We start from the raw sequence: 17,666 nt of genomic DNA, 5'->3' as shown, positions 1-17,666 counted from the left end.
TAGTTTAAAGTAGGTGATGTAATAAAATCTATATATAACAATTGCATTTGGAAAATTTTCAAATGAGTTAGTCATTTCTCTTACTATTTAATATAGGCAGCATATGTATCATTTGAAGTTTCTTTGTTTGGTTGTTTTAATATATTATGCCTAAAAATCAAGGCAATTATAAGAAAATATTCACTTTTCTTTGGCCACGCCCTGTGGCTTGTGGGACCTTAGTTCCCTGACCGGGATCAAACCTGTGCCCCCTGCAGTGGAAGCATGGAGTCCTAACCCTTGGACTGGTGGGGAATTCCCCTGAAAATATTCACTTTAGAGGGCAAAATTTATGAACCCATGTAATACAGACCAAAATGTTGCATATAAATATATAGGCTTTCCTTACTTATTACTTTCTCTTATTCTTTTTTTAAAAAATTGTATTTATTTATTTATTTATGGCTGTGTTGGGTCTTCATTGCTGTGCGTGGGCTTTCTCTAGTTGCGGCAAGTGGAGGCTACTCTTCGTTGCGGTGCACGGGCTTCTCATTGTGGTGGCTTCTGTTGTTAAGGAGCACAGACTCTAGGCGCGCAGGCTTCAGTAGCTGTGGCTCGTGGGCTCTAGAGCACAGGCTCAGTAGTTGTGGTGCACGGGCTGTAGGCGTGCAGGCTTCAGTAGTTGTGGCGCACGGGTTTAGTTGCTCCGCGGCATGTGGGATCTTCCCAGACCAGGGCTCGAACCCGTGTCCCCTGCATTGGCAGGCGGATTCTTAACCAGTGCGCCACCAGGGAAGCCCTCTTATTCCTTTTTAAACATATATGATTATATATGCATATAAAAAGGAATAAGAGAAAGTAATAAGTATACTTATATTTTTTAAGTATATTTTTCGATAGATAATGATTGTTCAAAATTCAAAAGGTACAAAAGGGTATACAAATAGAAAGTAGTTCTCTCTGCCACAACTGTGCCCAGCCAAGCTTGGGTATCCTTTCAGAAACACTCTGTACATATACAAGGAAATATATATAAACATATGCATATATAGTCACATATATGTATTTATATATGTATTAACAGTAACACTGGCACAGCCACAAACATCATTATGCATGCTATTTTTTTGTCACTTAATATATCTTGGCTTTTTTTTCCTTTTTATATTAATATTCATCTTTTTGTTTATTTTTAACTAAACGTTTGGAGGAGAAAGAAGATATACTTGAACCCTTTAAGAAAGCTTGAAATGTCTTTATGTGCAGAATTGACATATATCTTGTCAAACAATAAAATGACAGCTACAAGAATGTTTCACCATCTAGACCAGAGCTATTCAATAGAAAGATGATATGAGCCACATATGTAATTTTAAATAATCTAGTAGCCATATGAGAAAAAGTAAAAAGAAACAGATAAACTTAATTTTAATAATACATTTTATTTAACACAATATGTCCATAATATTATGATTGCAACATGCAATTAGTAGAAGCAATTATTAATGAGATTTTGCATCTGTTCTTCTTAGTCTTTGAAATTCAGTGTGTATTTTGCACTGACAGCACATCTCAATCTGAACTAGCCATATTGCAAGTGCCCAATAGCCAGATTTGGCTGGTAGCTACTGTATTGGACAGTGCAGTTCTAGACCTTCTCACTTACCAATGGTTTTAACTGGATATAATTTCTGCACAGAAATCTAATCATTAACATCTAATTTAAAAATAAGATTTAAGGTGACACATGTTTAGGTTTTCTCTTAAAATGAAACATTGGACCAAATGTTTGCTATTACAAATTGATTCTGCTTTGTCTGTCTCTGGTAGCAATACTCTTTTTAATATTATAGATACATATTAAATGTTTGTATACCTTTCTCTATACATCTCCTTTACTTGTTTACTAGGTCTCCTTGCCAGTATAAGAATTTAATTCCTATTGTTTAGATATCCTAGGAAACCATATTTCTTAAATATTCTTAAAATAATAAAAAAACTTAATGTTTTTTTTTAATTGGTGTAATCAAGCTTGTAAAAAGTCTATGTTATTTATTCAAAGCAGGGAGCGGAGCACCTGGAAAATGTTTACAATTCATCCTGCCAATTTTAAATGGCAGAGTTTAATGACACCATATATAGACTGAAAACATATCAGACTCTTCCAAGGTGGGTTCTGTGTGTTTTCCCATTTCCAGGATAAAAGAAAAGATAAAGACAATACTAAGTAAACCATTCCACGGTACAGATTGGAGCCACTCAATAAATAATGCAATGATTAATGGAACATTTAATGACCACGGTTCTATCAGCATCTTTATTTTGTTTTATCTTTGGGTTTGTCTTCTACTCCCTCCTCTGTCAGGTATACTATCCAGAACTTGCATTTTCTTAAAAGATTTCATATTCAAAACCTGAGCATTGTAAGCACAATAGACTATGATAAGATGATGGAATTATTTAATTACTGAGGGATCAACATGAAAACCAACACTGCAGAAGTAATGTGCTTATTAAATTAGATTATATTTTCAATCCATGTTGACTCTTTTAATATAACTATGTCATATAACTCTTTTAGTATAACTATGCTTTAAAGTCTTTTAAGTTTTATTAAAATTTTAATAAACCCATGGAAATTAAAATTTTTAAATTAAAATCCTCAAGGGAAAAAAACTACAGTCTTTCTCTAATATATCCATTAAGTGAAAGAAAATATACTTATTTGGTGTTCCTAATTGTTACATATTTAGGGCAAAAGTGATCACATCATGCTTGTGTCCACCAGAGTCCACCCATGTGGTGAAGAGAGAGGCCTCCAGAAGGGGGTTGAGTCTGGAGGGATGATGGGGAGGCACAGGTGGGCTGAGACACACCGAAGGCGCAGAACGTTGCAGGCAATAACTACCTTCCTCCCTTGACCCTGCCCAAATGATACTTCTGGCTCACTAAAAAGTATTGAAAGGCAGGTAGAAAACTCGAAAGAGTCAGGCACCTAGTTCATAGCTTCTGATTCAGACTCACTGAAGTGACCAACCTCTGCCACCATAAGACAAACTAGTCTGAACACTGAATTTTAAAATTGCACGTTATCTCACCATCTTCTACCTGTTCATGCTCCCCACCCTCAAGTCAGGGAACAGCCTTTATTCCACCAAACTGCAGTCAATTACTTACCTACAGCACTTAACCCTTAGTTTCTTTGGTATCCTTTGTGCCAGGGAGTAAGGTGCTACAACCGTCTGCCGTTGGCATGGCCCTGCCTTCAGATCCCAAAGCCTCCCCATGCAAAGAAGAGGTTTAGTACTCTGTTGTGATGGGCAGCTGAGGGCTCTCCCTCATTGTATTCCAGGGGAAATGGCCATCAGCTATGCTATGCTCCTCACACTATTTAATCCAACTTGCTGGCACTAGTCTGTTGAATTCTACTGTTCGTCCTCACTGTAACTACATAACGACCTCTATTATAAAAATGCTCTGATTATAAGCATTCCCTGGGATGTTATATTCAAACTGCAGCTTTCAAAGGGACGTCTTTTATCTACAAGGAATACTAAGAAAAACATAATTTAAAAAGCCACAGTAGATACCTGGGGAAGCCAATCTTGAGGTTAACAACTGTAGGCTCTCCTCTGCATTTATAAGGACATGTGGACAGCTATAGTGAAGGAATACTGAAGGAGCTCTCTCAACTCTGAGTCTCTCTGATTCAACGAATACAAATTATTCTCTCCATGACTGGGACTGGAGTTCACTGTGTACAATCCATGTTTCTAAATACACTTGTAAGTAAATATATTAAAATATCTCAGCACCGTATAGTATAGTTTCCATCAAGAAAAAGTAAAATTCCCATTATCTAATAAACAGAGCAAACTTTTTTTTGGACAATTTAAAGTGTCTATGTGTTATAAACTGACTATACAAGTCAGGAAAGAGCAGAGTCCCAGAATTCACGCTGAATTCTTGCAGTGTGCTAATACTTTGCTTTCCTTCCCCAAACCGATGAGGTTCAATTTCTAAAAGTATACCTATATCATTACATTGGATATGGGAGCCACTGATTTAATTGAGAAATGCTGCTCTGGTACCCATCAACATGGCAGCCAACCAGACTCTTCTGAGGCATATTAACAGTTTGGGGGTGGCCTTTGTACACGCTAAACCTGGCTTCAGTGGCTCTCCTGAGCTGTTAGCGAGTTGGGCAGGGTCTGAAGGAGCAGCCAAGTTCTGGCTGGGAGCATGGTGCCAATGATGAGTAATTCTGATGCTCACAGAAAGCCTACGCTTGCTACTTCCTATTCCTTTGTTTTAAATTATGTAGTGAAAATGTAGTTCCTTACACTTATACCTAGACTACTTAAAGTGACCTAGGCGTTGAACCTATACAGCTAATCAACCAGAAGGATTCACAGTGCACTGTACTCATTACACAGCAATGAAGCATCCTGCCACCCTCTTGTTTTCTTCTTGCACAGCTGTGTGTCCCTTCTTCCACACATCCTTCTCTTTAGTCATCTGTTGATGCTTGTTTGATTTTCTTGGCTGTTTCCCAGTGTATTATGCCTGAAAGTTATGACAGGAAAAAAATAAGCAAGACTCAAAATGGCTGACTTTATTGCTTTCTATTGTTTACTTAAAAAGTAAAGTCATAAAGATGTCATATAACCATTAATTTCATTGTCACCTCTCAGCCAAAAAAAAAGTCATTGATATACTCTCCATATCACAAATTTAAAGTTTTTGTGAACTGTATATGTAAAAGCCAAGTTTGTTTTGGCTATGTTCATTACTAGACTCTGGAGATTTTCTCCCTCCCTCCCTCCCTTCCTTCCTTCCTTCCTTCCTTTATTTTATTTATTTATTTTTTTTTGGTGTATACATTATTTTTATGTCAGTTTAGTGTGTCCAGTTCACAAATCAAGTCTCCTTTTTGGGGACTGCTTCTAGAGCTGGGCCTCTCAATGTGACCGCAGTTGTCAGTGAATATTCTCGAGAGTTGGACTAGATTAGATTGTTACTCTTAAAATAATTATTTACAAGAAACTAATATAACTTCAAATATTTGCATTTATATGATTTAAAGTTTTATATGAAAATATATACATTTACTTTGCAAGATAATGATTTAGAGCAAGACAGTCATTTTAATTAAACCTGCTTTTGGTGGATATAAAATTCGTACTTTTTTTAGTTGAAGAAGATATACTTTCTTCATGTTAAGGACTTTTTTGCTGCTCTGATGCTGTCCATCAACTACATTTTTGCTCTAAACTGAACCTTACCTCCCAATTCTTCATTGCACTTAAGATTTTGTCTTATTAGCAATGGAAAATCAGTCTATGATCAGTTTGGGTCATAAGAACTGAAATTAGAAATTTAGAGTAGGAAGAGGTACCCTATATGGATGCTGCTTAGTTCATGTTAAATACCTATTTCTGGCTTTCCAGGCAGTCCAAGCTCCACCTCTATTCATAGGATCCTGTAAAAACAAAAAACAAACAAACAAAGAACAACAAAAAAAGTATACTAGAGTCATTTACTCTGAATAGGTATGGAATAAGCCATTATGACAGTAGAATCAGTTAAACATAAATTTTTTTCTCTTTTTATGCACTACTTGACATCAAAAGCAAAAAGAGGTAAGTTGGCTATAAACCTGAGTGAACCTTATTTTCTTTAATAGATTTATTTCTGAAGAGCTTTGCTTCAATTAAATTTCTACAAATCAAATACTTTTACATTAGGAAGCTTGTTATTGTAAATCTTTATTCTTTTCTTTGAGAACTGAATAAGCACCTTCTGTAAACTTGTATTTTAAAAATATTTAATATTTAAATATATTGCTTTTCCTTTAACCAAGTTATACGTATGGTTTAATTTTCTTGTGAGGAATTTTGGTCTAGTTTTGGGGTTTCTGAGTTGTCCCTCCTCCCCAAGATATGGATTACATGTTATAAGTATTTCTTCTTTTCTTAAAAAAAAAAAAAAAGCCAAGAAACAACTGACATTGGTGATAGTCTATAATTTTCAGATCCATCGCTTTACAGAAGAGGATACCCTGAACCTCTCAGAATATTTTCTAGTTTTGATTTTTTTTGAAATGACTATATATATATATATTAAATAAGCAAATCAAACACATTTCACTGAGTGGTGTCTCAAATATTTTTCTTGTTTGGGATGTATTTTCACTTGATCTTTTTAGCAGGTTCTTGTTTGTAGTTTAACTTATTTCTCTTTCGTTTCTTTTTGATGATGAATTAATTCTGACATTCAAAGGTATAGCTGGTCTTCATCTAATACATGCTATTATTCACATTGTTTAATGAGAACAGACCATCATACCATCCTGAGTTAACTTTGTGCCAGCTGACATTCTTCTTGGGAAGATCATTTCAGAACAAAACGTTATTTTCTAAAAAGTACTTAATTGGTGTAAGAATCTGGCAACAAAATGTACTTTTACCTCTTGGTGCCACTGTATTTAATTACCCTCTTCCCCTGTATCTTCCATGTCTTCCTACATAGGCTGTTAATTACACACATGCTCATGGTTTAATTGTAAGTTGTCCAGAAGCAGAAAGTTGACGATACTGCAGGATATTTTTATATTTCTCTTTTGCAAGGTTTGAAATAAATATAGATTTTTTAATATTGTTTTGTTTTATTAGCTAGTCATATGATATTCCTCAGGACAGCAAATGGAAAGCTGGATGAAAGTTTTTGTCTAATCTATAATCACTGAAAAGTCTAAAAATGCTCCCACTCCTTAGTAAGACATGCTCTGATTCTACATTGTTGAAGACAGTTTTAATGCTTGTCCCCAAAGTATGATAAACTATGCACAGTTGTCATTTATATGAAGGCAGAGCCAGATGTTTTTAAAGATTTGTCACCAAGTCATATTTTTGCATTGTCTATACTGAAATTTTTTTATGTGTTTCAACAATTCTGTCTGCATCGTTCCCTGGAAATTTTTAATGAATAATGATTGTCTCTGACTATAAAGGGTATAAATAAATAATGGGATTTGCTGTGTTAAACACTGATGTAAAGTTAAGTCTGAAGTGTCTGGTGACATAAATTAGCAGATTACACCCCCAAGTAGCTGGAAATTGTTACTGTCTTATCTGTGGGTACTTTCAGAGAAACTCATGTGATATGTTTGTCAAAAAGGGATGAGATAGCCAACTCTATGTGTTTGATTATAAAATGCTAAAAGTCTTTCACAGCTATCCATTTTTACTAGTGCCAATGTACCATTAAATTCATCTTTACGTTTTTGAAAATATTTCAGCTTTTCCTAACTACTGTTTATATTCATGGAAATGTTTCTATCTCATTACTTTTCTGTATATAACGTTCCTATCTTAAAATTTTTCTTATTTTTTTCTTAAATTCTCTACTGTATATGTCTGTTTTTTCAGTTTATGTGTATAGGCATCCATAGGACTACTTAAGTGTTCAAGTTATTACTGCGAGGAGAATGTATTTTGATGCTTCTTTCCATTAACTTTTCTGTTAATTCACTAACACACTATTAGTCATTTTGTAGATTTAGTGAGGAATAATTTAGTATTGATGTTATTTGGCATATTTTAAATAATGGCAATTATAACTATTTTCAAGATTTATACATCAAAGTCTTAAAATTATTGAAGAATAATCAATCACCTGATATCACTAAATTAGCTTTAAAATCTTTATCAGAGAGTATTTTCTCTTTCTTATTCCTTTTGTTAGGAAGATATTGTTATGATGACAGGAATGTCTAAATTGTACTCTTTCTTCCTCAAGTGGATCCATCACACAGTGATATTAATAATGTAACTAATAAACAAGTCTAATGATCCTTTAGGGAAGGCAAAGTCAGTATATTAGCAGGTTTTTTTGTATCACATGCAAATTTCTGAAGGAAGCTACTGTGGGGAAACAAAGAATTATAAGGCAGTGTCCTCTCTGCTGTCAACTGCATAGCATGACTGAGGAATTTAGATACACTGCAAGGGATGCAGTGGTCAAAAGCTGTGTACAAGAAATGCTGAAGGAGATGAGATAAGTGCTAACCGAGTTTAGGGGAAGCAGACGCTTCCTTCTTGGGTGGTCAGGAGTAAAGACTGAAACTTGTTAGTTCTGAATACTCCAAGAGAAGAGAAAAGCATTTTAGATGAACGTAATAATAGGAGCAAAGACTTGTTGAAATGATCTTATTATATGGTCTATTTGGTCTCTTTAATTTATTGTTGCTAATGGCAAGGACTTTGTTTCTTGAAGCTGAAAATCTCAAGGTCATCTTGACTCCTCCCTTTAGCACTCATGTCTTATCGCTGACCAGTTCCTGTTCATGGATGTGAAAGAGGATGCTTTCACAAGCATCCTCTCACCTGATCTGCAAGATTTATATTTAATGTCCTCACTTAACAGAAAAGCTGAGACTCAGAATGGTGAAGTCACTTCTTCAATGTCACTCAGCTACTGGTTGGTGGAGCAGGGATCTAAATATTAAGATCTCTCTGATGATGGACATAAATCTTATGCTGACATGGAGGAAAGTTGAAGAGCACAGAAGAGAGAGAATAGAGAATAATGAGGAAGGCAAAGAGACCATAAAAAAATTGCTGCAGAAGCATCGTTGGCAAGTGGAAGGAAATTGTGATGTACCCATTACCCAGTCCCATGAATTATTGTGTAAAACCCTCACTTAAGACCTGAGTGTGTGCATAAGTATGTCAGTAATTAATTGTGGAGAGCACCTTTGTGCTATTATCCACAAATATTCAGAATTCCTGAGTTGGGAAACAAAAAAATGTTATGCAATTTTTCTGTCTCCACCTCAGTGCATAGTACATAAAAATGTATATTTTCTACTAACGTAATTACTCAAATTTCACATTCTATTGTCAATTTGGTTTTTTCCAAGACTGATTTGACTACTTTAACTTCACTCTAAAATGATTTTTACCAAAAAGAAAATCTGCTGAAATTCGAGTACAGATTTTCAGTTAGAATTCGTGCTTCTGTATTCCTTTTCCAGTGGGTTTCCTTACATTAAAACATATTTATTTATTTCAACCCTTGGCCTGCTTAGAGTTGAGAAGAATCAAGGTCATGATCATCACATTTTCTGACTTGAGAGAGAAAATAAAAGGAAGAGGAAGTTAATATGGTAGATGACAGAATAGAATCTAAAAGATGCATCAGGTAGGAAGAGGTGAAACATATTAGAGATTAACATAACGTTAAAAGTATATAAAATATTGCATTGAAATTCCAGACACCGTAAGTATAGGATGGAGGAAACATGACTTGACAGCACCGTCTTTAAACAAAGTAAGCCCATATGAGATAGCAGTGTGATGTGGCTGCCTGAAAATGCCACGCAGGCTTCTGCTCTTTTAATAGAATCAGGATGTCTCAGATGAGCAGGACTCTGCCACCCCTGTCCAGCTGTCACATCTTATCACTCATGGTCTCCTCTCTGAGCACCTCATTTTTAGAAGGTTGTACACAAACTGGAGCATGGTCAGAGAGCAAAGATGAGGGTGTGGGAGGTTGAAATCATGTCCTGTGAGGAAGAACTTGGATTATTTGGCCTGAGGAAAACTCGGGGGGACAGAAATCGTTTTCATGGGAAAATGTGAAGCACTTGATGGAGTTTATGGTCATGAAGGAAGGAAATGTGGTATGGAAAATAAGACATCATGAAATGGTTAGGATGCATGAGTTCTCAAGTCAGGAAAACCAGGGGCTGGGGCGCAGGTCATTCTGTAGAAGACTGTTGGCCACAAAGAGCTGCTGCTCTGCCCCCCTCGGAACATCTGGGCACCAAGGAAGCCACCCCTGCAACAGCACACTGTCCTCATCAATTCCCTCCACTGCCATCTGAGCCATGTGTGGAGCCAAAAACATAGACGTGTTCCCGGCTCCCCCCTCATGAGGCTCTCCCTCCCATCCCAATCAGTCACCCGGGGGCCCATGGAGTCACTAAGGCACTGACTTTTAGAAAATGGGTTAGTTTTCTAAATTGCATCGAAAAGTTTAAAAATAGTAGACGCCTGAGGGAAAACCATATGACAAGACTTTCTCTTCCTGCCAATGAAATTAATTAATTTCAGCCACCTCTTTATAGAAACTGGATATTATCCCCATTCCTGCACCTTTTATCTTGCTTTGTGTTTTTGAGGTGACTAGTTGCCTTCAAATTACGGTCAACTGTCTGATGAAGTTCTTATGTTTCTTTGACAATATGTGTCTGATATTTTCTAGAGGTAGCTGGCGTCAATTCGAGAGACAAACAGGGTAGTGAGTAGAAAATAGGCCTTAGCGTCGGAAAAGTTTAACTTTAAATCTTTGCTCTGCCACTTCTTAGCTGGTGATCATGTATTCACTTAATCAATGAATGTTTGTGGAGACTGTACTGTGATGCTAAGTTCTGTATTTGTTTTTGGTGGGAGAGGTCATGAAAAATGTCAAAGAAAAAAATAGTCTCAGAATACATGAGATTTTAATATAGTCCCATAGATCAAAAATACTTATTTTCCTCATGATAGGAATAGTGCAAATAACAACTCCAGAGTGTTGCTGAGACTTAAAACTAATATGAAGTTCCTAGGAGAAATTACATCATGTTGATTCACCAAATAATTTCCTTCCTTCTTTCTCCCCTTTTCTACCTTCCTTTCTACTGGAGGCCTTTGTTTAGGGAGGAATGTCAAATAAGTTCCTGTGTATACCAGGACATATAGATGTGTTAAACAATAATATCCCTTATTCACCTCTGCCCTTGAGGCACTAACAATCTCTTGAGTTCCGTGACATTTCTCAGGCCTATGACCTTATAATATAAATGTACAGTGTTATCTAATTCAGTTCTGAGCATTTCAAGTAAATACTTTAATTTTATAAAATATTTTATTATTATTAGTGGAGGCCATAAAGAGTTTATAGTTACTAAGAAGTTCTTTTGCTATTTGCTCATTTGTTTTCTAGGTGTACAACCTAGATGTCACAACCTCCAGGAAGCATTTCCTGACTACTTAGATTAGTGAATTGTTTCTGCTCTGAGATCCCTGCATTTCCCTATCATGGGAAGCATTGCAGTGAAGTGTCTTAAAATCTAATTCAGCCCTTGGATCATACAATCCTGGATTCAAATTCCAGCTCCACCTCTTAGTGAGCTTTGGCAAGTTACTTAACCTAGGTCCCCCTTTCCTCATTCACAAATTGGGATTAATAAAGCAAGGTTAAAGGAGAGCACGCATAGTAAGTGCCTGCACAGTGCCTGGCACATGGTAAGCAATGAATGAGTGCTCAGTGCTCCCACCACCACATCTCATCATCATCACCATCACCATCATCATCGCCATGACACCTTGTTTGTTGAATATGCTTGTCTTTCTCAATTGACCAGGGACCATGTCTTCTGTTTTCCTTTTATCTCTACCACCTAACACAGTTTTAGACACATAATTGGAGTTTAGTAACTTGCTTGCTGAATGGTTGAAACAAATTCTGGTGGCCCCAGATGACAGCAGTGGCTTCTGGTGTTCTGAGATGCCTCCTCCTTAAGTCACATACTTCTCATCTTTTATGCCCTCAAAAGCAATGAGATGAGGCGTAGTTCCTTCAAGAATGAGTCTGCCAGAGTAGATCCTACAAAGAACAGGTAAGATCATGAAAAGCCCACAGCATCTCATAGCTGGAAGGGACTTTCTCAATCTCTCAACCCACCCCTTTCATTTTACAAAGTACATGCTAAATACACATGGGTTAGCCAAGTCCATGACTGGAAGACTGTTGACCACAGAAGAGGAATTTAGAAGACAATTGAGTCAGAGCGATTAACTATTTTTCAAATTTCTTTTTTTTTACTCTTTCACCATCTTATCTATGGAATTTGTTTTCATTATTTAAGGATAACACTTAGCTAAGTACTTATAAATAATAAATGCAAAGTAAAATAATAATTAACCAGAGGTGATATAACTTCTAAAGAGGAAAAAACTGATATTCACTACAATGTAAGAAATATCCACCACATATTAAACACTTCATTAAGAGAGTGCATTATGATCCTGCTCACCTGTTTTCTAAATTTCATCACAAAGCATATTTCAAATGAACAATAATCTGTGACTGCATTAGCAAAAAGAAAAATAAAATCTAATGTGAGAGATGGAAAAGAATTTAGACCATTTAAAAACTCTAATTACTCTAATTCTGGGGCTTGCCATTCCACAGAGGTTAAAACTTTGCTATAGAACAGCTTTATTTATACCTTCCTGGCAATAGGAAAGACAGGCCAGATTCCCAAGTGTTCACATTCATTTGCATTCATTGCATTTACTCAAATATAACAGAAGAGGGCAGCACACATCTGGTTAACTTAAACATGTCTGGTGGCCACATCAAAATAGTTGTCTAAATTTGTCCAACACTTCCTAAATTATCCCTTAGCACAGCTGTTGAAAAAGGTGAAAAGAGCATAAAGGAATTCATCCTTTAAGACTCCTGAGTTTCTACGAAAGGGAATCATTGAGCTAATCAAGCTGCAAAATGGAAAAACAAAGACTTAAAGAAAAAATAGAAAGAATTCCCCAAAGCTAAGAAAATGGAAATATTTTTTACATTTGAAAGACTTTTACTGAGTATGATAATCTGAACACCAGCTACTCAACGAATCAGATCTTGTTCCTATTAAAAAACAATAATTAATAAGTTACTCTGCAACAAAGACCACCTTATAAAAGGGTCTCTGTCTTCAGTGATGTTCTCTTGAATGAACTTAAATCAAGCCTATCTTATATTCTACTTTGCATCACAGACAACTTTAGTGTGTTTGCAATGTCTTATACAAAAACATGAGCAATTTTCATGAATTTTGGTATTCTGGAGTTATACAAGCAGGTTTTGTTACAATAGAGAATATGTTGGCTTTAGAACAAGTGATGCTTAGATTCAAGCCTTTGAACGTAAATTTCAGTAGCGGCTCATTAATTCGACTTTAAATCCAGAATTTGTGATAATTTGGCTTAAATATTACCTATATAACATAGGGAAAGAGGTTTGCTAAGCAAATACATAGTCTAAGCGGTTAGCAAGAGGAAATGCTGCAATTATTTAAGAATAATTGAATTTTTAATTCTAATTTTAACTTTTTTGCAAAATCTTTTTTGCAGAAATATAATGTATGCATTTCTAACTAACTTCGCAGGTGATCCTAGTACATCAGCCTGATACCAGTAAACAGACTGCTCTTTGATTATTTTAGAACACCCAGCACATGGTCTTTCTTGGAGTAGATGAGTAACATAACTAATTGATCAGCTAAAGCCTGAACTTTTACTAGCTAGTGCTTTGTCAACCTAGTGTGAGCTATATTGTATGACTTTAAAATGACAAAAATAAAAGTAGATTTCCCATTCAGGTTAGCTTTCTCTGTCAGTCCCAGTTACTGACAATTTAATATATATAAAATAAACATTCTAAGATTTTTAACAATTCTTGCTTTTGATAAATAAAACCTATTTTCAGAAAACTGTAAAGATGATTTCCTTCTCTAATATCCTCTATTGATCATGGAAAAGTTTGTATTGCATGCTTTTCTCAATGTACCTATGGGATTGACAATATGCCGGTGTGTCCGACAACGCATACCATTTTGGAATAACAAATCTAACTGCTGAGCAAGTAATTACTATCATGTTCAGGTTCAGAACTTGAAGATCTTTCATTATGTTAATAGATCCTTTATTTTTAGATGTAGCCAAATACCAAATATGAATGGCCACGTATGTCCTAAGGTACTTGAGAACTCTCAGGACTAATTTTGTGTCACTAATTTTTAAATACTGTATTTAATTAAGAAAAAAGCCTTGTCTTTTCTATTGGCATCATTCAGGGGGGGAAAAAAAAAAGCTTAATCCAGATGTTTCTGTGTGAATGCACATTCCTCACTAAATCTCTCAGGCAGCTGCTTAAGTTACTGTTACTAACACGTTGCTCTGTTGTCTCTTCGTATACGTGTCTAATTTATCAGTTTCTTATAGATTGTCAGCAGCCTGCTGCCTCCGTACCGCCACAGCGCTCACAACTAGCCGGGGGGCAAGACTGCCCGACTCTCAGGTAAATTCAGATGTCCTCACTCTTCCCACCCAGTTGCACATCAGTTCCATAGACCCCCAAGCTCTCCTTTCCCACATCATGACTGCCTATACACAATTATACTTGCCACATTTTATTTCAAATATGGGCTACACAGACACACACTGGACTCCTGAAGTCCACACGTGCCACTGAAAATGCAAGAGAGCGAGAGTTCATTTTACTGGCCACTGGCAAGTAGCCTAAGGCGGCATTCAGCTCCCCTGTGTGGGTAAATACTTGGTTAGTCCAGTGTTTCATTACCGTCCAAAATATAAAACCTGGAATTGCTTGTCTTTTGTCCTTAGAATATATTTCCCAGGCAAACAATTAGGAAGGATATAAAGCATATCTGATGTCTGTTCCAAGACAACTTTATGAAAGTGTTTCTGTTTTCTGTCCACTCAGTACCCTCAATGAAACTGAAATTGAAAGGTGGAGAAAACCTTGTAATTGGCATTCAAAAAAGAATATTTGCAGTGATAGTGCCTTTTATGTAAGATTAACTGAAGAATTTTAAAGGCAGGTCTACATACTCCCTGGATGCTAAACTGGAGAGTTTGCTAAACAATTTCTTTTCCAATGAAAGCTTTGCAAATCCATTATGAACTTACTTTTATGGTAAATTCCACGGGCGAACTTCCACACATCATCAGAGCACCCCATCAGTACCTAATCATTTTCTTGAAATCCTTCATCTCCAGTTATTTGGCCTCTGATGGTGTCTAGTTTTTATAGTCTGGTTGTGGCTGTTATAGCCTGCTTGTTGTTTTCTCCTTATTTTAATATGACTGTTGCTCTTCTCCCAGGGCAAGGCTTCTGTTGAGTAAGGGCAGGCCCAGACATACTTCCATGTATGTCTGAGGAGTAGATGTCAGTAGCAGGCTGCATGTGGTCATGGGTTAGAGCTGAGAGCTGGGGAGCCACAAGTGCTCCCTGGCAACACAGCAGCAGCCAAAGCCCCAGTGATGACTTGGTCTCTGAGGTGGTTGTGCAGCCAGCTATTTAAGTGGGACATCAAGTGAGCAGGAGAAGTTATGTGATTAAATAGGCCCCAAGCCAGTGTCTTCCAACTGATGTCTCAGCCTGCTGTTCCCATCACTTCCAGCAACAGGTTTTTACTTCAGGAAAGTTCTTCATTAACATACAAATGCCATTAGTAATTTCAGTCATTAAGTAACTGAATATAATTATAAATGTTCAAACCCATTTCAGTGGGATTCTACGTGTGTAATGCAGAAGAACGTGGGCTCTTAACCTACAGTCTGTTCTCCACAAAGTGCCCCCACCCCACCCAGGGCCTGGGGCAGTGCCAGGCACCCAACAAGTTCAGGGAGCGAATGAGCTCTTGAGTCACATTACTGGGTTTGAATCGCACCTCTGACCCCTACTAACTGCGTAATCTTGGAAAGTTGCTTTCGCTGGCTAAGATTTTGTTTCCTTACTTGTAAAGTGAGAAAGAGAATGGCTACTGGGAGGATTCAGCAAGACACAGGGCTGGGCCACAGTGTGCTCTCAATAGCTGTTACTACCACTAACCGTTCTTAGTACCTAACCATTCCTTAAGACAGAAATCTGCTGTCTCTCATAACCTCTCTAATTTGCTTGGGCAAAGAGTAGAGAAGGCTACTGTATTAAGTGTTCCAATTAGATAAGAAATGGAAAGGCTAATGAGGAATCTTTTTAAGTTTAATTTATTTCACCTTGCTTTTTTTTTTTTTTTGAGAACCAGTTTGACTAAATTATTAGAACTTATTATGATTAAATGATTATGATTATTATGATTAAATTATTTGACTAGAACTTATCAAATACAGTATTTACATTCAAGAAGTGATTCCTCAATCTGTAAACCAAAAATATGCTTCTGTCACATAATATACACAGTGCAATTGTATTTTATGCAAATTAAAAATAGTAACACTATAATATGAAATATTTATAATCTATCACTTTAAGAAATCTGCAATAATAAAAAAAATTTTAATTATCATGAAACGACACAATGTGTTGGGCCGAGCTATAACCCATGTTTAAGCCGTTACTACACACTTCAGCTGGTCAAACAGAAATGCTTGCCTTCCTTTATCAAGAAGAGTATTGAACTCCATGGGTCTTCAAACACTTACGCCTCTTGTACGATGTGACCACCCTGTGCTACTTGCCGTAACTTATGCTGAATAACATGTTTAGTCCCCTAAAAAGAAACTCATTCTAAATCATGCAGATTTAATGGAAAGAAACTCCGTTAGGTCTGTGGGAAAGTCTATCTGCTGCTCTATTCCCCGGGCCATCTGACTCTTTCTGGAGGGTGGAGGAAAAATCCTGCCATGCAGTATTTTCTTAGTCTTTGTGTTGAACCTTTAGCTCTCCCATGTTTACCTACCACATTTTAAAATAGATAGGAAAAGTCATTTTTATCACTGGTTGTCCTAACTAGTGCAGAAGAGCATATCTCCATTTAAACTAAATTTATAGCAGTTCAAAGAGTTTGGGAAGTAAGGGTGACCCCAAGCAGAGCAGTATTGTGCATAATTATGATTCTGTATTAAAACTCAAGAGATATACATAATATACCAAAGATAAAAATTGTTTAATGCTCATTTTTAATGACTTGAATAATAGTGTTAGGTTTTTTTAAATTATGATTAAATTAATAAATAACAATAATAAACCTTGAATAGCTTTCTCACATAACACTCCGGGCAGAAATTATTCTATGGTACTGAGTTTCAAAGTATAAAGGAAAAAAGCAGAGTTTTAGAAATATGCCAATCCTTTTCAATTAAAAAAAAAAACCCCATAGTGTGATTTTCCCCCTATTAGTCACATTTTAAGAGGTCTGAACCCAAATCTATTTTGTAGTATTACTTTAGGAAATTCAATGATTTTACGTCCTTATTCTCCAATACTTCTCAGCAAGATGTTGATGAGCCTGAGCATCTCTGTGTTCATTTAAACTGGAGGCTCTCGGAAGTGGTCATTTTGGAAGTCTGCATTATATACTTGCTCTTCTGTCATATTTACACTACCTAGCTAAAGCAGGTAGGGGGAACCCTTAGAGCAGATCAGACTTCCACAGGCAAATTAGTTCTCCTATTGAATCTACCAGAGAACTGTAGACTCCTCTAAAGCCTTGGTCCAGCATGTCCGTGTCCCCAGGAACTTCTTTGAAATGCAGATTCTCAGGTCCCACCCCAGACCTATTGAATCAGAATCACTCCCTGTGATTGCTATGCAGTCATTAAAGTTCGAAAAGAACTGATCTAAAGAAATCTTGCAACTAACCCAGAGACCTAGGGGAATGAGACTGCGTGAAGAAATTGAAAAGAGTGATTGCTGGGGAGGCGTTCACATACTATTTCCCCAGTGCATTTCATTTTTCTTTTTGGGGGCATTTTTTTTTGAAAATCTGCAGTTGTCTTGGCATGCTTTAGATTTAAGCCATTTTCTGTGCAAAAGTCCTGTGAAAAGAATGTGTCTGTTGAACCCTTACAACTGTGTCTAGCCCCTTGTAAATGCATTTCTGGCTGACATGCTTG

General features: G+C 36.5%; 1 protein-coding gene across 6 annotated transcripts in view; it reads left to right on the top strand.

The window, feature by feature from the left end:
- The window catches only part of BICD1 (BICD cargo adaptor 1), a gene marked incomplete at its 5' end in the record, with an annotated part of 211,622 nt that overhangs the window by 187,887 nt on the left and 6,069 nt on the right, over positions 1 to 17,666 (top strand). For 2 of the 6 annotated variants that reach the window (XM_082419711.1, XM_082419714.1), the window contains one exon: positions 14,031 to 14,106. The exons of 2 other annotated variants lie outside the window; for them this stretch is intronic. In XM_082419711.1, coding sequence (XP_082275837.1) covers positions 14,031 to 14,106 — 76 coding nt within the window. Of the gene's footprint in view, positions 1 to 14,020; positions 17,653 to 17,666 lie in introns of those variants that run through there. 2 more of the 6 variants (XM_082419712.1, XM_082419706.1) reach the window with 2 other exon arrangements.

Source organism: Balaenoptera physalus (genome assembly GCF_965194825.1).
Source record: "Balaenoptera physalus genome assembly, chromosome: 13".
NCBI lineage: Eukaryota > Metazoa > Chordata > Mammalia > Artiodactyla > Balaenopteridae > Balaenoptera > Balaenoptera physalus.
This window is presented reverse-complemented; position numbering and strand designations above follow the sequence as displayed.